The following is a 22,915-nucleotide window of genomic DNA, read 5'->3' on the forward strand; positions in this document are numbered from 1 at the left end:
CATAAACTGCAATTCAACTATTCAAGAATTTGCTCCGTATTGATTCTAGACTTCTTCCCATACAGTGCTCTCTAACGCTTATGTCTTACTAACGTTCTTGATCCATGACTTCTTCGTGATTGACACGCAGTGCTGATCCTTAAAATTATACAGTGCCTTATAAACTGCAACTGTTTTTTCATAACATTGTGTCATAGTGCTTCATAAACTGCATCTGACAGTATCATCTAAACTTCATATTTTTACCTGTGCATCTTTTTTTGTGATTGACTATATTTCAACGCACAGTACTCCCTTAAGACTTTAGTGCTTCACTAACAGCAACCTACAGAATTCTTTATACTTTGCAATTTATTTATCTGTGCATTGTTTTACACTTGTGATCGGCTGATGATGACCAAAAATACTGGTCAAAATTGGTACCAATTTTAATTAAATAGGAATATAAACTTAAATTTCTTATTTTAATAGTATTGAAAAGTTGAACCATTTTATACTTTCTTTTAACTTACTAGTGAACTCAAAGCATGAAAACATATTTAACAATTTGACCAACCTACAAATAGTGCTACCGGGTGAATTGGCCATGCGGTTAGGGGCGCGCGGCTGTGAGCTTGCATCCGGGAGAAAGTGGGTTCAAATCCCACTGTCGGCAGCCCTGAAGATGGTTTTCCGTGGTTTCCCATTTTCACACCAGGCAAATGCTGGGGCTGTACCTTAATTAAGGCCACTGCTGCTTCCTTCCAACTCCTAGGCCTTTCCTATCCCATCATCGCCATAAGACCTATCTGTGTCGGTGCGACGTAAAGCCACTAGCAAAAAAAAATTTAAAATAGTGCTTTCACCATATAGTTACATTTTAAATCTTTATTTTAGCTTTTCTACTGTTAGTTTGTTAAATGGTCAGTAAAATGGAATTAATTATTTTGTAAAATGTTTTGGACTTTATCAATAATAATAATAATAATAATTAATATAAGATGTAGTGGAGGTGGAGAGAAGCTAGGTACATTGTTAGGTGGTTGGTGCTGTTGCTGCGGGCTCCAACAGATGCCTTCGCACCCTACTGCACTCTTCCTTACTCTGACAGCCCTTATCACAGTTCAGGCTCCCTCCTCACCCCACAGACAAACCTTCTCTAGGAACCAGACTGAGGGCTCCACTGCCACAGCCAGAGTGCCTCAAGCTTAAAGAAAAATCCTGGGGCTTGCTGGACTTGAAAGTAGAAAAGCAATGTGTTAACAACCCTCCACGTCCCATCCCGTAGTACCAGAATGAAGACCCTATTCCATATTCCTTACTCCCGGCTTTCTCTCACCCAAAAGTCCCTTTCTATATGTATTCCAGCAATGTTTTTAATACATTATCTATCAACAAGAACCTAGAATCTTCGTAATGTTTCCTTCCTTCTGTCATGATATTTCTAATATAACTTAATTTTCCTTCTTGTTCTTTCCAGTTCTGCTTCTGTATTTACTGTAAATGTATTTTTCTTTGTTAATATCGTTGTTTATGTAAATATGTATTATGTATAATTGTACAGTTTTTTTGTGTATATTTGTGTTCTTTGTAAATATTTATATATCTTTCATTTTAGATTTATATCTATTGTACATAGCTCGGATCTTTGTAATTCGGTGTTATGCTGTTGCAGTTGATGAAAAACCGTGGCTTATATAATAAATTCGTAGACACCAAACAATATTGTCATTGCTGATGAAACTGCATTGCTTTATTTTAATGCGAGCCCAAATGGTCTTATGGTTTTAAAGGAGAAAGTGCCAGCCGGAGAATCGTACAAGGGTGGGGGATGGGGGTCGTAGTGCGTTGCAATGCACATGGAAGAGAGAAACTTTATCCCCTCGTCATAGGAGAGTCTGATAAGCCACAATGTTTTAAGGGTGTCGGGCACTTTCCATGCCAGTACATAGCCTCTAAAAATGCAAACAGTACAGAAACCCCCCAAAATAATGCATTGCACAGGGGAACCAGCATAATTTATCCTCATCTTTGAATTGTATGATTTTTTCTGTCGTTGTGTGAGGTTATGTTTGTCAGTGATTTAACCAAGTACATTATTTGAACATTGTAAATGCACCTTGTTGGATACATTTCGGAAATAGTTTTTACCATGGCATTTGAAAGGTTTAAACTGTGAATCGAGGTGATTGCGTGTATTAATGGGTCTTAGAATACTTTGTGACACGGCAAGTGTTTACATTTCTGAATAACGAGAGAAGTGCCATGGTGGGAAATCGTACATGGATAGAGTCATAGGAAAATTCGATTTTAAGGGCATCATGTACTGTCTGTGTAAATACAAGGCATCTAAAATGCATACAGTATAGTAATCCAATGAATAAAGCACTTGCACATGGGAGCCAGCATAGATTTCTCCTCGCCTTTGAAACGTGCTTTCTTTCTTTCTTTCTTTCTTTCTTTCTTTCTTTCTTTCTTTCTTTCTTTCTTTCTTTCTTTCTTTTGTTGCATGAGGTTATGTTTGCCAGTGAGATATCCAAGTGCATTATTTGAATACTGTAAATGCATACATTTTGGAAATAGTTCTTTTTTCATGGCATTTGAAAGGTATAAACTGTGAATCAAGGTGAACTGCATGCAGTAATGGGCCTTAGAATATTTTGTAATGCAGCAAGGGTTGGTACTTCTGAATTGCGAATTGGCAGTTAATTCGAAATCACATAATTCGAAGTCCGATTTTTGAGTCCTAGCGACTTTGAATCAACGAGGTTTTACTGTATATCTTCTATTATAAGTGTAGTTTTGGTAGACCAATAATTATCTATAATAATTCCTTTGTTGTTAAGCCTCTTTAATCAGCCATCACCACCATCACCAGTCAGACATGTAATCATTATATCCCTGCTGGTAGTATTATGTAATTTCCTTGTATGGGTCATAGATGGGTTACGGCCACTGTTCACAACTTCTTGGAAGAATACTAATGCTGTCATATTGAATAATGATTTCATAGTTGCCTCTGCCCAAACAGGTTGTATAATGCAATCCTCGCTTTCCATGGGCATGGCACAGCAAATTTGTATATCTTCAATATCATGGGACAGGTACAGATCGGCACAAAGGAGTGTTAACCATTTCACAAGGTATTGGCAACCTTGTCCCTGATGATAGTTGGTGATGTGTTTGGAGAGAGGAATGCTGTGAGAAGATGGAGGCTTAATGTTTCTGGGTGGCATTACATGGGGTCACCGTACACTTTCTCTCCATCCTTCAGAACAAAAACCACTTGGCTCCATAATATAAGGACAGTGTGTTGGCATCAACAGTATATTATTAAATATCATGTACTGCCCTGTGCATGTGATGCAAATAATTTTTATTTGTGCATTTTCTATCATTTCTACCACATTAGTTTCATTGTCCAAACATTAGGCAATGTACTGAATGTAATATGTTACATTTCTTATCGGTAGCTTACTTGTAAATTCATTTTAAAGTGAGCTTCATCAATTTGGAGGTGGAGGATGATGTTCTTGGTGTTCCTGTGTTAAACACTGAATTGGAAATTAATTTTTTCTGTCTTCTGTTTTAAACAGAGCCTGGGAAAGAGTTGGCTTGTGCTGTTTGTGTAAAATGCGAAGTTCCTAAAAATGAAATATCTGAAGCAGAGTTGGCTCTAGTGTGGGATATGCCAAAGATACACTTTGTACTTGGCTGCCGTCAGTACAGTAGGTAAGTTGTAGTTTTCACTTTGTACTTGGCTGCCGCCAGTATAGTAGGTAAGTTGTAGTTTTCACCTGTATCTGTCTGCGAAAGTCAATCCGCTGTCCTTGGAGTCATTCCTACATAAGTAACACATTGATTTCTAAAATTAATGTATTATTGAGTTCCAGTATACAGTAATAATAATAATAATAATAATATATTATTATTATTTTTTAAAATAGGGACTATGAGGGTAACCACTTCACAGTCCTCCACACTGCCATCACTAATTTATGGAGTTCAATCGAAGGTTCACAGAAGTTCTCTAGGTATTTGGTCAATCCCTACAGCTTTATTGTTCTTTAGTTTGTGCGTTACCATTTCTGACTTCTTCCAAGCTTGGGTCTGCTACCATTGGCTCTGCATAGAGATACCGTGGGGCTTTGTCTTCCTTTTCAGCTGTATTACTGTTCAACAGCTCTTCAAAGTATCATTTCCATCGGGAGTGGGCATGGGATAATAATAATACTCGTAGTAGTAGTAATAATAATAATAATAATAATAATAATAATAATAATAATAATTCGCCAGGAGAGACAGATACTCTCCCCCTGTCAAATCTCTTTGAAGCTAGCTGGTTGATTTTCACTGGAAACTATCATCTCAACAGGTGTTGAAATTGATTGACATCTTAAGAAACCCATAAAAAGTCCTTAGATAAATTCTTCTTTTTAGGTTCTTACATTCTATAAAAAATGGGAATGGCACACAGAATATTAAAAGATGAATGCAACACTGGTAAATGAAGCAAAATTAAGTTAAATTTAACTTGATTTTAAAAGTCTGTCTTTGTAGAGGAATGTAAAACAGACTGTCATTTCAGATGTCTTCAACTACAGTAGTTTACGGTAGTGGAGTGCTGCATAGTGTGAACAAAAATTATGTACGAGAAATTACAATCACGTGATCAGTATGAATATAGTCTGCTGGACGTAGGTAAGATATTGTCATTTCATTTTTCGTGTGTGCATGCGTGTGTATGTGTTGTTTTATTTTTCCTTAGTCACAAACCTCATATTAGTGGGAATTAAATGATATGATGTGGCATGGGGACCTTCGGAATGGTGAAGATGGTGGATGAGGCAACCCATCCTCTCTGGGGAAAATTAGAACAGGAAACCACTGCCTTGTGGAAAAGAGGGATCTTCAAAGGCTAAGGGAGTAACCCCAAAAGAAAATCCTCAGATGTGTTAGGCTTAACAGGTTAGCAGATGAGTAAATTTGTACTTGTTTTCAACTATAATACAAGCCTCGGATAGACGTTTAAAAATGGAAATGGAATTGACAAGTCTCTGGCTACAGCTGCACAGTATGATAGTAATGCTGATGTTCATGCAAGTGTTAGATCAGAGAACAAAACCTGATTTGGAACAAAAAATATTTTAACAATGAATGGGAAGGAAAATTAATTGACCTAATGGAGAAATGAAAACTCGACATCCTGGAATTAAGTGAAGTAAAATGGAAAGGGAAACGAATGAAGAAACAGTAACAGTAAAGAGAAAAGAAATGGAATGAGATTTATAGTGAATCAGAATGTTGAACCAATATCTGAAGTTGAGTATGTAAACAAAAGAATTATAATAATGCACAAGGAACTACTGAAGATAGTACGGGTGTATTCTCCACAGACAGGATGTAGCATGGAAGAAAAAGATGATTTCCTCAATGAACTGGGAACCAATGAGTCGTCCAGTTGCAAAACCTGTTATGTCCATTTTTTTCTCAAAATGAGTTATCACTGCTATTCTATGCAGCTCATCAAAATACACAATCCAGTAATGTAATACGTGAGCAAAGGTCCATACGTTTAAAGGTGACAAATTACAGAACTGCTGCAAAAGTCGTTATGTCCGGCATGTGTTATGCAGCAAAGCTCGTTATGTCCCAGAACCCTGTAAGAGGATCATACTTACACGAACAAAATCAGGCAGCTGTGTGATAAGAGGTGAAGTAAACTATAACAGCAATTGTGGTGTAAGCGAAACGCATATTGAAACATGGGAAACCCTTTTCTGCTATTGTGCCAGTAACAGTGGAGGAAGGGGTTCCTCTTAAGAAAGAAAAGCTTAATGACCAAACATTACTGGAAAGAGTGGATAAGGAATGATGACCTCATGTTCTACATGACACTGTTTAACCAGCGACAAACTTTAAACAGTGAAATGCCAGACTATGACATTGATGTGGGAGATTTTATTGAGGATGATAATGGATTGTTAATACAACTGTACAAAATGTTAAAGAGCTTATAAAACCTCTTGGAATGAGTGATGATTTCTTGATGTAATCATAAAATTAAAGAGCGGGGATTAGATATCAAAACCTTATATCCTAACCTTAAAATCGTTTCCATTCATGCTATTTTCATAGTGATACTTTCAAACTTAGCTAATAAAACACGTTCACCATAAATCAACACACACTATTCCATATACTGCTGCACATATCTTTTATCTCCACAAAACTGCTGCAAAACTCGTTATGTCCAAATGTTTTTTGCAAAAAAAGCATGGGTTCTACAAGTTATATTTTATTTAGATTTTGCAGTATGACGAAGATGAACGCTTACTGTGTAATTAATTACAAAATTTCAACCTCCTATCTTTCTTGCATAACAAATTACAGTTTTTTGCGCTTCCTGAAAAAATTGTTTGTCTGCACATAACGGGTTTTGCAACTGGACGACTCATATTGTTGGAGATGGGATCATGATAATGGAAGATCTGAATGCACATGTGGGAACTGATAGAATGGGATATGAGACTGTTCTGGGCCCACATGGGTATAGCGATAGAAATGAAGATGGAGAGAAACTGTTGGACTTTTGTATCAGAAATAACCTGATAATAAAGAACACATGGTTTATGAAGAGGAATAGCCACAAGATCAGCCAATATAGTTGGGATGGACAGTATGGAACACTCATAGATTTTATACTAACACACCGAGAATGGGGAAGATACATCATGAATACGAATGTAATCCCCAGTGAAAGTATGGGAGATGATCATAGATTATTAGTTGTGGAATTAAAACAAGTAAAAATCCCTAAAATTATACTGAAGAAGAAACCAAAGATCAAGATTTTGGAATTGGAGGAGGAGGAGGAGGAGGATAAAAGAATGGCATTCCAAGATTGGATAAAAAGGAAGTTGCCTAACACGGAAATACAATGTGAAGAAGAAGAGTGGGACATTTTAAAGGCCGGTCTCCACTGACTAACATTTAACAGCAACATGTTAAATGTTAACTGGTGACACCAATCAACATGTTGAATGTTAAATACTGTTTCATTCAACATTGTGTCCACACTTAATAAACATGTTTTACTTGACTTCCTTTGTTTATATACAGGTAGTTCATCATATAAATTTGTGGTAATACATTTAGGTGGTGTCTAGCATGTTCAAACAAGGACAATGGACTCAGATGAAGAGGATTTGGCCTTTGTTGTTGCCGCTGTTGCTTCTTGTTATGATTTAGAAATGCAGTTTTATCAGGCAAATTTCCTCCCCTCATCCTGCCTATTGCTTTAAAAGCAAACCACTTTGAAGTATAAACTTTGTCCATCCTGCCCCCGACTTCCGACTTTTCTGAACCTTTTGCAATTCTCGACTGTACTGGGAGTGGAGGGACGCTAGTTATTTTTCAATGCACTCGCGGGAACAATTATAGATAATTTCAAGTTCCTGGAAACTGTTGGCTTTCTTCGCTTTATCTCTGTATTCGTTCGATGTGACATCCCACAAACAAGGCCTTTCTATTATATCATTAATTAAGTCTAGAGTAATCTCCTTGCTCCACTCCATTTCTGACTATAAATTTTAGTATAGTGCAGAGAGAATGGCACACGTGCACATACTCTATTCGTAGCTTATAACAAAGAGAATGAGTGTTGCGGAGTGTTGTAACTATAATCCTACTTCACGAGAAGCACGTTATTTGCGTTGTTTAGGCTATCTGTTGGCATGGAAACAGCACGGAAGTTGCCGAAGTTGTGCCGACATCTCGCGAACTACGAATTGACTTGATGTATTTTCCACTTGGAGCATAAAATACGCCAGCATGTTAAAGTGTTAACCTCGACATTCTGAGTTAATATGCAAAGTCAAGTGGAAGACACAATCACATGTCAATTGTAACATGTTAAATTTAACATTTTGGTGTTAAATGTTAATCATTGGAGACCGGCCTTAAGGCAGACATTTGTGGAAGCAGCAATTGAGGCATGCGGGAAAACAAAAGCAAAAGTTAAGGGAACGGAGACACGGTGGTGAACAGACAAAATAAAAAAAGAAATAAAAGAAAGGAACACGGTGAAGAAAGAAATGGATAAGGAAAAGCAAAAAACGTATCAGAAGGATGAGAATAAGGTTGAAAGGTTACATGTGGAATACAAAAGATTGATACTGCAAGTAAAGTGGTGTATCAAGGAAGAAATGAGAAATGTTGGGGAGAGTTTACGAACAAAATTGAGCAAGATAGTCGAGGAAATCAGAAACTATTTGTAACTTTTTTTGATGACTACTAATAAATAAAATCATAAATAAAAATATATAAATAAAATTACTCAAAAACTTAATAAAATTAATAAGCATAATTAACCGAAATGTCCGTAGTATGGGCGCCAGAGTTCACCAGAATGGATCCCTCGAATTTAGATAAGAGCATGATAAACTTTATATCCCAGGGCGTGTACATAATGCTGCGTACTGGTACATCTGCTGCAGGCCTTAGCTAACCTCCTGAAAACGACTAATTAGGTAGGAACTGCACCTAGGTTTATCAATAACAATGATTCTAAAATAGCTAACTATATTCTGAACAAATTCCGTGCATGAGCACCTCATCAACATACAACATTATACATATAATACACACATAAAATATTGCTGGAAGACTCCATATTTACAACAACAACAATAATAATGAAACTCGTGGGAAAACGAAAGCGAGAACTAAGTTACCATTTGTAAATAGTCCGATGAACAATGTACATGTATGAAGATAAATACCCTTCACTGTCTCTATCAATTCGACTTACCGATTCTCATAATCGGCAGTTATCACATCACACAGATACTGTACCTTGTACTACTGTGTTCACATATTTTAACACTTGTTGTAAAGATATATACACACGTCTGTCGATCCTCAACATATAAATTTATGGAAAGTCTGAGATAGCTTTCACCAACATATAATGCTAGGCCGCCACAACTGCTACAATACTTAATGCGCAAGCACTCTCCACAATCAGCCACTTTCCACAAACATAACAAGACTACGCTCCACGAACGTTTGAAGTCCAGTCCATTGCAGCCGTGTCACTCCAGTACCGTGTATCAGCACTACTTCCTTCCCGTACAGTGCGTCAGTTGTAGTTGTAGTTATCTTCCTTCTCGTTCCTTTACCTTCACCTTTACAATCACCCTTACAATGTCCCTTACAATGTCTTTCACAATGTTTCTTGTTGCCGCCGTATGATCAACCTTTATAGACACCAACATCCCCCTCCTCTCAGATGATACGTCTGGATTGGTGCTTGCCAGCCAATCATGGGTGGTCCTCTTCTCAAGCCCAAGCCCTGAACTACTTCTTCCTCCCAAGACAATAACAAACTCTGGGGAGTTTTACATGAATCATCGAATTTCCCTGGTACAACAACAAGCTCATCTCATCAGGCTGGGATATATACATGACTAATGGAATTTCCTGACACAAGTACATCACAACACACACTGGGGTAGCCAGATGACTCATTCAAATTACCAGAGTTATTAAAGCAATGTTTTCCCACTCGTGCAAAACAAATTACTCATACCTACATATGTGGATATCTTCCAGCTTACCAATATAAATGGCAAAATATACAAATGAAATACTGATAATAATAATAATAATAATAATAATAATAATAATAATAATAATAATAAATCGAATACTGACAATACTATCTATAACTTCTACATATAATTCGGGGGTGTGATATATGTACTATCACATATTATACAGTGTAATAAAATCAAAAAGAATAAATCAAGGCATTAGAGAAGTTGGTCCCATAGTTCATGACAAAAATGATCTTCAGAAGGTGATGGCAAAATATTTTGAAAAACTTTATAATGAGGATGAGTGCTCGGAGGAAGAAGAAGATAAGTAAATGGAAATAATAGATGGAGAAAAAGAAGAGAACCCGATGACATGCTTTGAACTTGAAAGGGCAGTGAAAGCAATGACCAAAGGTAAAGCAAGTGGAAAAGACAAATTCAGTGCTGATATGATTAAGGCAGCAGGAAGCAGTGGACTACAGTGGCTATACAAAGCCCTCCATGCAATATAGGATGAAAGGATACCTGAAGTTTGGCAACAAGGAAGCATTGTACCACTGTTAAAAAAAGGAAATAGGAAGAAATGTGAAAATTATAGAGGTATAACCCTATTTTCACATGGGCTAAAAAATAATGGAGAAAGTCATAGACAAAAGACTGAGGGATGTAATAGAAACATAGTTAGAGGAAGAACAATATGGCTTTAGACCTAATAGATCAACAATAGACTTGATATTTATAATGTGAACGATAATGGAAAAATACCTGGAAAGGAACAAGGAAATCATATTCGTATTTTTGGATTTGGAAAAAGCTTATGATACAGTTAAGAGAAAACATGTATGGGAATGCCTACTGAAAAGGAATGTATCAAAATCATTAATTAACAAGATAAAAATGTTGTATCATGAGAGTGAAAGCAGTGTACAAGTCATTTTATACCAAAAAAAAAAACGGTCTCAAGCAAGGAAGTCCACTGTCACCATTATTGTTTATTATATTGATTGATGAAATCCTAAAACGTGTAAAACAGAGTATCAGTAATGATAAAGTGAATGCTTTGGTATTTGCAGACGATGTGGTGATTTGGGGAAAGGGAGAGAAGAACTACAAAGGAGACTGGACATTTGGAATGGTAATTAGTAAGAAAGAAAAAAAAATTGTAGTCATGCACTGTGGAAAAGAGAAGCCAAGTGAACATAGATGGAGAATGGTTAGAGAATGTAGAACCGTTTACATATCTGGGTACCATTATTAATGAAAGTAATGAAATCAACCCTGAAATTAATAACAGATTAAGTAAAGGTACAACATTTTATCATCAAGTCAGAGAGCTTTTATGGGATGACGAAGTACCCTAGAGAACAAAATTAACATTATATAAACAGTATTTGATATCAGTTGTAACATACGGACTAGAAACGCTGGTAACTAATGAGAGACAAGGTAGTAAGATTCGAGCAGTAGAGATGAAATTTTTAAGAACATCAGTTAAAAAGACAAGAAGAGATAAAATTCAAAATATTAAAATCAGAGAAGAGCTAAGTATAGAACCGTTAGTACAGAACATACAGAAATCAAGACTGGGATGGTTCGGACATTTGAAAAGAATGGGAAAAGAACAGGTAGCGAGAAGGGAATTAGAAAGAGAAGTTAAGGGAAAGAGACCAGTCGGAAGACCGAGAAGGTGGATGGATCAGATTTGGAAGGACATTAGAGAAGCTGGATTGGATGAGGTGGAAGTGATGGAGCAGGAAAAGTGGAAAGACAGAAAGGAGTGGAGGAGGCTTGTTAACCACACCCGGGCAACTGGAGTGGGACATTGATGATGATGATGATGATGATGATGATGATGATGATGTGGCAAGTAGTTAATGTAATTCAGTTTTCACCAATTGTTATGACAACCCATTATTCTAAATCCCTCTTTATAATGATAATTCCGTCTACAACAGTTTTTTTTCTGTCCGCATGGTATTGTTGTATGAATATTTTACTGTAGTTGATGCGAGATTTTTATGGCATCTCAAGAAACGTTTTAACCCATACGTTTTTGCATGCATAAAAGATAGTTGGACGTGGGTAACAACAGTAATTTTAATTTATATTATTTTAACACTTACACATTTTTAGAGTACAAGCAGGAAATCACAAATAACAACAGATTTGATTTCAGAATATTCATGAGTAAATTATGCATTACAACCCTTTGTAATTGCTTTTTAATTGACTATTGCATGACTCTGTGACACTTCTTGGAATTTCTGCGATTTGTTACTTATCATGAAATTTGAATTATTATTGTTATTATTGTTATTATTGTTATTATTATTATTATTATTATTATTATTATTATTATTATTATTATTATTATTATTATTATTATTATTATTTCACCATTGTTATTTAATTGTCCATTGGAGAAGGTTATGTGTGAATGGAACAAGAAATGCCAACCAACTATCAAGATCAGTAGAAATATTAAACTCAACCGCCTTGCTTTTGCGGATGATTTAGCATTACTTGCAAATACAATAGAAGTGGCTAAATTTCAAATTGAACAACTAGAAATTATAGCAAAAAAAATGCGATTACAAATTTCATTTGAAAAAACAGAAATGATGCCAACTTTTAAAGTTGATTTACCAGTTATTCAACTGAACAGTAATAAAAAGATTAAAATTGTTCAAAAATTTAAATATCTTGGGGAAATAATAACATGGAACACAAATGAAAAAGAAGTAATAGAACACAGAACAACTAAATTTAAACAAGCACAAAGACTTACCTGGCCAGCCTATTAAAAAAAAAATCTCTTTCGATAAACGCTAAGCTGAAACACTATAATTCCATAGTTAAACCAGAGGCAATGTACGCTAGTGAAACTTTATTCAAATTAAATGTAAAATTTACAACAGACAAATTACAGAAAACTGATAGAAGAATACTTAGAATAATTATTCATAAAAAACACCGAGTTGATGGACAGTGGAGATTTGTTGCCTAACAACATTGTCTACCGTGAATGTGAATCAATAATATCTACAATGCGTAAAAGAAGAATTTCCTTTTTCTGTCACATATCAAGACTACCAGACACCAGGATATTGAAACAAATATTTGATTATTTTTTGAAAAATAAAATCAATAATAATTGGTTCAAAGAAGTGCAGGATGATTTGGAAGAATTGGGTATAACTCGGCAACAAATCCAAGACAGAAAAGAGAAGAGGATTTTGAAGAACAAAAGCATAAGTCTCAAACTAAATACAGTTGAACGGAAAATCGGACACGCAAAGGGCTTCCAGGTCGAAGAGGATGAGAGAAGAAAAAGAAGAAATTAACTCAAATGTATTGATTTAAGTGCTCCAATGTGGGCGTAAAATATGTAAATAAATAATATTATTATTGCTGGTTAAATAATTACTGAGGGATAATTCTGTATGCTTTTCCAATTCCTTAGATTGACTGATATAGAATATTTTGTGTTTGCCCTTCACTGGTACCGCCTCATTCATGTGCTATTGTATATTTCCATTTCACTTGTTTTTATTCCACTATATAACGGTTAAAGAGGTATATTTTGTTACTTTCAGGTATTATACCAAATATTTTGGTGATGATGGCAATGCATCTATGAAATTAATCAAATATGTGTTCGAAAACTCTGCTCGATGGGAGAAAGAAATTGACAACTGGCAGCGACCTATTCTGACAGATGTGTGAGTATTGTTTATAGATTCTGTTTATTCTTTGGTAACTTCCTATATTTAGCTATTAAGTGGCTTTAGTAACTGGCTGTTTTTTCATGTGCAGAAGTATTCATTTGGATCTAGATGCCATTATCATAGTCATGAGATGATCATCAGTGCGGCTGCTGAGCTAGTATGCTTGGAGACAAAATAAGAATAATTGTCATTGTAATTATTTTAACTGATGATCTTTGCTGTTTATAATTCATTCCGACACAAATATGTGTTTGCCAAAGGACACACAATAGCTCACATGTTCTTTGAATGAAAAATAGAATTGTTGGTTTTGAGAAGAAATATCAATGTACTGAAGTACACGAACGTTTTTTTTTTCTCTGTCAGGAAGAAATTAAATACTATTTTTTCCATACAAATGGTTCCGCATTATTGCCACTGAGAATTTTATAATCGTGGTAACAATTGTGTCTAGAATATTTCTGTCCAGTCTGTATGATTGCCGCCATTCGACAGAATTTCTTGGGATGGTTCCTGTAACGTCCAGAAGCAGTCCTCTTACTCGTATGTTCCTGGCGCTGTAGGCTCTCTGGAAGTAGGGTATTGTTAGTGCATATATATCCCGTTTTTCTTTATCTATGTCATCTGGTTGGAAAAGAAAGTCTTCAAACCTTATCGGACAGCCCGGACATACCAGTTAATTCCATTACAATTGGTCTGTTGTTGGATCTAATGTAAGGGTAATTTATTTTAAGTCAATTGACCACATTAGATCTGCACATAAAATGTACTATGGAAACTGAATCAAACCGTTCATTGAATTATCTTGTCCTAACAGTTACTAGGCATGACAATTATTTAATCTTACAACATCTATGGGAAACTCACCCAAATCATAAATACTGTAGAACAGGACTCCACACACCCCATCTCTCAGAAAGAAAAAAAAAAAAAAAAAAAAAGCTATATACTATAGCATGATTCTCAGAGCTTTCAGTATTCCATTATCCCTTGAAAATCTTAATAAAGAATTAGTCACCCATACAATAGCTAGAAGTAACGGTTACAGTAAAGAATGATATAGATGTTGAATCCCATAGGGAACAGTAAAGAACGTGAATAAAATCATTTCCAAAGTAAAATACAAACCCAAATCTAGCTTAGTTAAAGAGTCAAAATCTAAAAACCAGTTCTCAACATTCACTTTCAGTAATATTAGTACCCATCATATCATTAATTTATTTAAAAAGTACGATCTCAGAATAGCATTTAGAACGTTCAGTAATAACTCTTCCATTTTCCACAATTCAAATCCAATTCCAATAAATACAACTATTCAGGAATTTATATATTAAAGTATTCATATTCCGAGGCCAGTTATGTAGATTAAATGGGTAGAAGTTTCAGTACTCGCTACCTTAAATATACTAATGCGTTGGAAACGCGACCATTTCTCTGCAGTGGGACAATACATGGCTGATTTTGTACATAATTTCTGTAACATTGAACAGGATCGAAAAATTTTAAGAATTACGCAAAAAGGTACCCTGCTCAATACTAATAGTATTACCAATTTTTATTCTAAAAAGTTTGTCGGTTAACACTGCGAACACACTTGCCAGTCTCTTCTGCCTGCTACCCCTCTCCTCTCCCCCGCCTTCCTCTCCCCTCGCGTTCCAAGTCCTGTATTTCTTAGAATGCAAGACAATTTCAGAATCTTGTGTGAAAAATCAAGGGTCTTCATGCATTCGCAACCTTACAGTAACGAACACCCCTGGCAGTTACCACAGTAACCATGCTGCTTCTCTTCACTCCTCGCGTGCGCATAAAACTCGACCTTCAGTGTTCGCATCTTTATTAGACCTATAGGCTACATCACTAGCCGCGGCAACCGTTGTGCAGTGCCTCTGCGTAACGTCACTGCTTCTTGGGAAATAAGGAAGAGAAAATGTTATTCACCGGGCGAGTTGGCCATGCGGTTAGAGGCGCGCGGCTGTGAGCTTGCATCCGGCAGATAGTGGGTTCAAAACCTACTGTCGGCAGCCCTGAAGATGGTTTTCCGTGGTTTCCCATTTTTACACCAGGTGCTGTACCATAATTAAGGCCACGGCCGCTTCCTTCACTCTCCTAGGCCTTTCCTATCCCATCGTCGCTACAAGACCTATCTGTGTTGGTGCGGCGTAAAGCCACTAGCAGAAAAAAGAGAAAGAAAGAAAATGTCATTCTACTAGGCAGGGGACAGGCTCGCAGACGAACAACAATCCTCTGCATAGATTTTTGTTTTTTTAAATGTCCCTGTATTAGTCTCTACGAAAACGATTCTCAAATCTGCAGAATGGCATCAAGACATGTGAACCTTCGAATTCTTAGAAAAGCCATGGCTGCTCACTGGTAGAGTTATAATGCATCTACTGTACCTGACACTTAGTAAAATGAACAGTTTTACAGACAGCAGGAATATTTTCGTAATGGATCATCATATTGTAAAGGCACGTGGAACAGGTATTGCTGGCAAATTTTCAACGGGTTCTTGTCGATTCTATGATGCCAATTTTAAGTTAATAGTTATTAAAAATGTGGAATTGAATAATAATTGTGCAACCACAAGAAAATACGGCATAACTAAAGGCAATGTTTGCATTAGCGTGAAGATTAAAGGCACCTAAAAAATTCGCAGTGTACCAAAAAATGCATTCAGTGGCCCGCAGCAAGAATGCTTTAAAGAAGTCGAAGATTAAATTGTGTGGTTTGTGCGTGAAAAATGCAAGGGTGGAATGGCCATACCATGGTGCAATAAACTCCTTGACTTTCAGCATCTGCGTCTTCGTTATACATCGATAGCCGCTGAAGTCGGCCAAAGGCGGCAGGTAAGACATGCGCCTAGTGGCAGCCGGATGTACCTCACGCTTAGGAAAAGTAACAGTTAGCAGGAATATTTTCCTGATAGATCGTCATATTGTTGAGACGTGGAACAAGAATTGCCGGCAAATTTTCAAGGGGTTCACTTCGATATTATGATGCCAATTTTAATTTAATGGTTATGAAACTTGCGGAAATGGTAATAGCTTGCTCCAAGTGAGTAATAGGCAGCACTCATTGCACTGCCAATGAAGCCGCTGGGAACAGGCATGCACGGAACCACAGGAGTAAGTTCAAATCCTGATATTTCACAATCTTTTACATTTAACACAGCATTCTCCAACTTCAGTTTTTTCATACATCCGTGCATTTATTCTCAACTGCAGACTTGAAATAGACACAGTATTGAGATGTCCTTAATCAGCAGCTCATCAACTTTACCAACAAGTGCCATAGTAACTAAGGATGTTCCCTCATGATCAACATTTTCGAATGCAGTAATAACATTTGTGAAGTCAGTTTCGCAGTTCAGCAGTATTCTATATACTTACTTATATGAACATTCTCAAAATTTGTGAAGAAATATCTGGTGCATAGCAAGTTTTAAAATCCCCTTTTTCACTATTAAGTGAACATTTTTATGATAACAGTGATACAGTCTTTTACTTATTGACAAGTGCTATTTTAATATTGAAGACTATTGTATGTATTCAGCTGAGGATGGCCCAATCATAGGGTCGAAACTAGTCCTTGTATTTTGAAAGAATATTGTATTGACCAGGTGCAACATCCCCTCCTTCAATTTTAAATAACCATGAACCGATTATGCTAGCGTAGCAGGGGGAGAAGTGATACGCCCACGTGGCGCGTCCCAGGTGGCGGATAGGGGCATCCTAACCGGCTTGCCAGCGGACTTGAGCCAATAAAAAAGCTCTCGCAGACCAAACACACATCCCTCTGTGGGTGGGGGACGCAGGCGAAGAATACACCCATGGTATCCCCTGCCTGTCGTAGGGGCAACCAAGGGATGATCGAATTAGAACCATGTGACTACTTTTACTTAGTACCACCATGCGGGGAACACCATGAGTTGCTTTTACTTGCGTGTAGTACCACTATGTTGGGTACACAATAGGTTTGTGATTAGTAGTGACAGTGTGTGAATCAGGGTGTGTTTTACATTACCTGTGATTAGTAAAAGTGATACATGTTTCGTATATTATCAATTATGTTAATTATGTTAATTTTAAGGTCACTTCCTCTAAAACATTGATACTTTGTTAATATATGCATGTTTCAATCTAAACAGTGTTATGTGGCTGGAAATGTTGATAATATACGAAACATGTACCACTTTTAACCAATAAGTTGCCTTAAGCAATTTAGTGTATCGACAAGGTGGAAAATAAAAATACGTAGTTGTGAATCTGTTTAAGTGCGATACTGACTATGAAGCTGATTTTATGTTTCACAAGGTGACGAAACGTACAATAACGAAGAACTTCGCTCTCAAAAGGAGAGTAGAAAACCGGTGGGACCAAATATCTGTGTTTCGGTTCTTGGTGTGGCGACCGAAACTCAGATATTTCAGCAGTAGCCAAGCATTCCTACGAAACTAGGCACGGAATATCATTTGACAAGACCAAGATCCTAGCAGCTATCCCTTGGAATCTGGAAAGGAAAATCCGCAAGGCTGTCGAAATCAAGAAACATCCGAACAACCTAAATTTAGAAGAAGGATATAAAATCAGTAATTCTTGGATGCCTATCATTCATAGTTTAAGACATACAGACCACAACATAAAGACAAGGGCCGCAACCCCATTACATAACAGCGCGGGCAAGCCCCCACTACCTGGCTGTGACACATACTTTCCAGAATTCTCACGAGACAGCCAGGGCTTACATCAGCCAGAAAGGCTAGGATATAAAAGGCCAAGATCAAGGCCACTCTAGTAGTGTAATTTCTGCCTGGGAGACTGATTACCTCGGATCGAGTAGGGGTATTTCAGTTGTCTTGACAAAGAATACTGCATTGTATTCGAAACGTCGGCAAACGTACGTGATGTGCGTACAAGTACAACACGGTTCAACCCGGAAATTCAATTAAATAATTCTTCACACCGTGGAAGCTTCACTTCTAATATTACATTGACCGTTGTTGTGATGTGTTTTACATCTTCTGCTGCCACTCGTCTCCAATAGATCGGATTACTGCTGTGTCCCGAGTAAAACTGCACGCCAGTAATATTAGCGGAAAGTAGCTGGGGGAGTTAGATAACTTTGCACATGCTATCATTGTCCCATCAATGACGGGTATTGCAGCTAGCTACAGAGAGGAAAATTGTAAATATGAGTAATGAAATGAAAAAAAGTCATGAAGGACCGCAGTAAAAGGAGGAAAAAGGATTCCCTTTACATTGGATGCCCTAATATCACAGTCGAAAGAAAATTAGATGTGAAGGACTACAATATTGGAACCCGATTCTTGGCTTTCTTTTTTTTTTACCGAAAGGGAGAGAGCAAGGAAGCGAGGACGTGACTACAAGTCGCTGACAGGGAGAGGCATGTCCACTTATCCGCCCCAGAAGAGAGCAAGGAAGTGAGTACGTGACTACAAGTCGCTGACGGGGAGAGGCATGTCCACTTATCCGCAACAGAAGAGAGCAAGGAAGCGAGTATGTGACTACATGTCGCTGACAGGGAGAGGAATGTCCACTTATCCACCTCAGAATCTGGGGAACAACATGAGGGATGGACAAAAAATATAATCATGCTCATGGTAAGTAATTATCCCTTCAGCTAGTATATAACTACACTGAATACAGTAACTTCAGTGATGCCCAATTTGAGTAATAATATATCTAAATTTTACAGTATAAAACTATTATCAAAGATACATAGAATGCATAAAAATTCCTATTATTAACAAAACTGCACACAATGTGCAAAATACAAAATAGTACATTATGCAACAAGGCCATAATGGCAATAATTAAGACACGAGTATGTTTATAAAAGAAGCGAAGCAAGTTTTATAATTTCCATAAGAGTGTCTTAATCGCCATTATAGGCGAGTTGCATACGACTATTTATGCTCGACAATATTATAATTATAACTCTGTTTTTTTAAATATTCATAAATTTCTGTCGAGATGTCGCTTGAAAGTTGAGTTTATTGAACAGAGCACAGAGCGCATGCGCTGGGTTATTGATTTTCTGTGAGTGGATCAGAGACCTTGACAATGTCATATGTTTTCAAAGCTTTGATAGAAGGTTATCATAACCTAGCTTTATTTCAAATACAAATTGTTTATTGTACAGTTGGTGAAGTGAATTTGTGGGAATGTGGCATGTGGTTGTGGAATATTGCAAATAGAAGGTTCATTGATGTTAATATGTGTGTCCGAAATGTTTGATTTTGGAAACCAGTGCAAAGCTAGTGCGTTCAGCGATGCTATCCTTACCTAATTGGTCAAACAGTTGTATCATAATGAAAATCTGAACTCTGATTGGTGGAGAACCTGTATCATAATGAAAATCTGAACTCTGATTGGTGGAGAACCTGTATCATAATGAAACTTGAACTATAATGAGCCTCATTAAGATTCAGTTTTCTGGCATATATTATTTATATTTCGACATCGTCGAGCATAAAATATATTACATTACTCTAGTCCTAGTTTTGTTATTGATATTTGTCTTTTACTGCAAATATTTGCCTGATATCTTTCACAGTGTTCATTGCACAATTTACACACATATAATTTTCATTAGGGTGATGAAATCTCTTATTTTGGCAGAACTTGTGATGAAAACTAGGTAAACTAGTCCCCCATTCGGATCTCCGGGTGGGGACTACACGAGAGGGGGCGATCATCAGGAAGATGGATACTGACATTCTGTGAGTCGGAGCGTGGAATGTTAGAAGTTTGAATCGTTGTGGTAGGTTAGAGAATCTGAAAAGGGAGATGGATAGGCTAACGTTAGATGTAGTTGGTATAAGTGAAGTACGTTGGCAGGAAGAAGAAGATTTTTGGTCAGGCGACTACCGAATTATCAACACAAAATCAAACAGGGGAAATTCAGGAGTTGGTTTAATAATGAATAAGAAAATAGGGCAGCGGGTAAGCTACTACGACCCGCATAGTGAAAGAATTATTGTCGTCAAGATAGACACCAGACCAATGCCCACCACAATAGTGCAGGTCTCTATGCCTACTAGTTCAGCGGATGATGAAGAAATCGAAAGAATATATGAGGAGATAGAAGATTTAATACAATATGTAAAAGGTGACGAGAATCTAATTGTGATGGGAGACTGGAATGCAGTGGTAGGCCAAGGAAGAGAAGGTAATACAGTAGGAGAATTTGGATTGGGACAAAGGAACGAAAGAGGAAGTTGGCTGGTTGAATTCTGCACTGATCATAATTTAGTCCTTGCCAATACTTGGTTCAAACACCACAAACGACAGCTGTATACGTGGACGAGACCTGGAGACACTGGAAGGTATCAAATAGACTTCATTATGATTAGGCAGAGATTCAGAAACTAGGTGTTGGACTGCAAAACTTTCCCAGGGGCAGACGTGGACTCTGACCACAACTTGTTGGTCATGAAATGCCATCTGAAGTTGAAGAAATTGAAGAAAGGAAAGAATGCAAAAAGATGGGATCTAGACAAGTTGAAAGAAAAGAGTGTGAGGGATTGTTTCAAGGAACATGTTGCACGAGGACTAAATGAAAAGCCTGAAGAAAACACTATAGAGGAAGAGTGGATAGTCATGAAAAATGAAGTCAGTAGGGCTGCTGAAGAAATGTTAGGAAGGAAGAAAAGATCAACTAAGAATCAGTGGATAACTCAGGAGATACTAGACCTGATTGATGAACGACGAAAATACAAGAATGCTAGAAATGAAGAGGGCAGAAATATACAGGCGATTAAAGAATGAAGTGGATAGAAAGTGCAAGGTAGCTAAGGAAGAATGGCTGAAGGAGAAGTGCAAGGATGTCAAAGGCTGTATGGTCCTGGGAAAGGTAGATGCTGCATACAGGAAAATCAAGGAAACCTTTGGAGAAAGGAAATCTAAGTGTATGAATATTAAGAGCTCAGATGGAAAGCCACTTCTAGGGAAAGAAGACAAAGCAGAAAGATGGCAGGAACATATCCAACAGTTGTATGAAGGTAAAGATGGAGATAATTTGATTCTGGAAGAAGAAGAGGCTGTTGATGCTGATGAAATGGGAGACCCAATTTTGAGGTCAGAGTTTGACAGAGCTGTGAGTGACCTCAATAGGAACAAGGCACCTGGAATTGATGACATTCCCTCTGAATTACTGACTGCCTTGGGAGAAACCAACATGGCAAGGTTATTTCATTTAGTGTGCAAGATGTATGAGACAGGAGAAGTCCCATCCGATTTTCGGAAGAATGTTGTTATACCTATTCCCAAGAAAGCCGGTGCTGACAGGTGTGAAAACTACCGCACCATTAATTTAGTATCTCATGCCTGCAAAATTTTAACACGTATTATTTACAGAAGAATGGAAAAACAAGTTGAAGCTGAGTTGGGAGAAGATCAATTTGGCTTCAGAAGAAATGCAGGAACACGTGAAGCAATCCTGACTTTACGTCTGATCTTAGAGGATCGAATCAAGAAGGACAAGCCCACGTACATGGCATTTGTAGATCTAGAAAAGGCATTCAATAATGTTGATTGGACCAAGCTATTTATGATTCTGAAGATGATAGGGATCAGATACCGAGAACGAAGAATTATCTACAATCTGTATAAAAATCAGTCTGCAGTGATAAGAATCGAGGGCTTTGAAAAAGAAGCAGCAATCCAGAAAGGAGTGAGGCAAGGCTGCAGTTTGTCCCCTCTCCTTTTCAATGTTTACATAGAACAGGCAGTAAAGGAAATCAAAGAGAAATTTGGAAAGGGAATCACAGTCCAAGGAGAGAAAATCAAAACCTTGAGATTTGCCGATGATATTGTTATTTTATCTGAGACTGCAGAACATCTCGAGAAGTTGCTAAATGGTATGGATGAAGTCTTGGGTAAGGAGTACAAGATGAAAATAGATAAGTCCAAAACAAAAGTAATGGAGTGCAGTCGAACGAAGGCAGGTGATGCAGGAAATATTAGATTAGGAAATGAAGTCTTAAAGGAGGTAGATGAATATTGTTACTTGGGTAGTAAAATAACTAACGATGGCAGAAGTAAGGAGGATATAAAATGCAGACTAGCACAAGCAAGGAAGAGTTTTCTTAAGAAAAGAAATTTGCTCACTTCAAACATTGATATAGGAATTAGAAAGATGTTTTTGAAGACCTTCGTGTGGAGCGTGGCATTGTATGGAAGTGAAACATGGACGATAACTAGCTCAGAAAGAAAGAGGATAGAAGCTTTTGAAATGTGGTGTTACAGAAGAATGCTGAAGGTGAGATGGATAGATCGAATCACGAATTTTGAGATACTGAATCGAATTGGTGAGAGGAGATCGATTTGGCTAAATTTGACGAGAAGAAGAGATAGAATGATAGGACACATCTTAAGACACCCAGGACTTGTTCAGTTGGTTTTTGAAGGAAGTGTAGGTGGTAAGAACGGTAGGGGTAGACCAAGGTATGAATATGACAAGCAGATTAGAGCAAATGTAGGATGCAATAGTTACATAGAAATGAAAAGGTTAGCACAGGATAGGGTGGCATGGAGAGCTGCATCAAACCAGTCTATGGACTGATGACTCAAACAACAACAACAACAA

The 22,915-nt window shown here is 37.2% G+C and overlaps 1 protein-coding gene across 2 annotated transcripts in view; it reads left to right on the top strand.

Moving 5' to 3' along the window:
- The window catches only part of LOC136857245 (non-lysosomal glucosylceramidase), a 203,154-nt gene that overhangs the window by 112,734 nt on the left and 67,505 nt on the right, over positions 1-22,915 (top strand). For both annotated transcript variants that reach the window (XM_067135737.2, XM_067135738.2), the window contains 2 exons: positions 3,576-3,711; positions 13,175-13,300. In XM_067135737.2, the coding sequence (XP_066991838.2) occupies positions 3,576-3,711; positions 13,175-13,300 (262 nt within the window). The remainder of the gene's footprint in view (positions 1-3,575; positions 3,712-13,174; positions 13,301-22,915) is intronic.

Source organism: Anabrus simplex, chromosome 1, assembly GCF_040414725.1.
Source record: "Anabrus simplex isolate iqAnaSimp1 chromosome 1, ASM4041472v1, whole genome shotgun sequence".
Classification (NCBI taxonomy): Eukaryota; Metazoa; Arthropoda; class Insecta; order Orthoptera; family Tettigoniidae; genus Anabrus; species Anabrus simplex.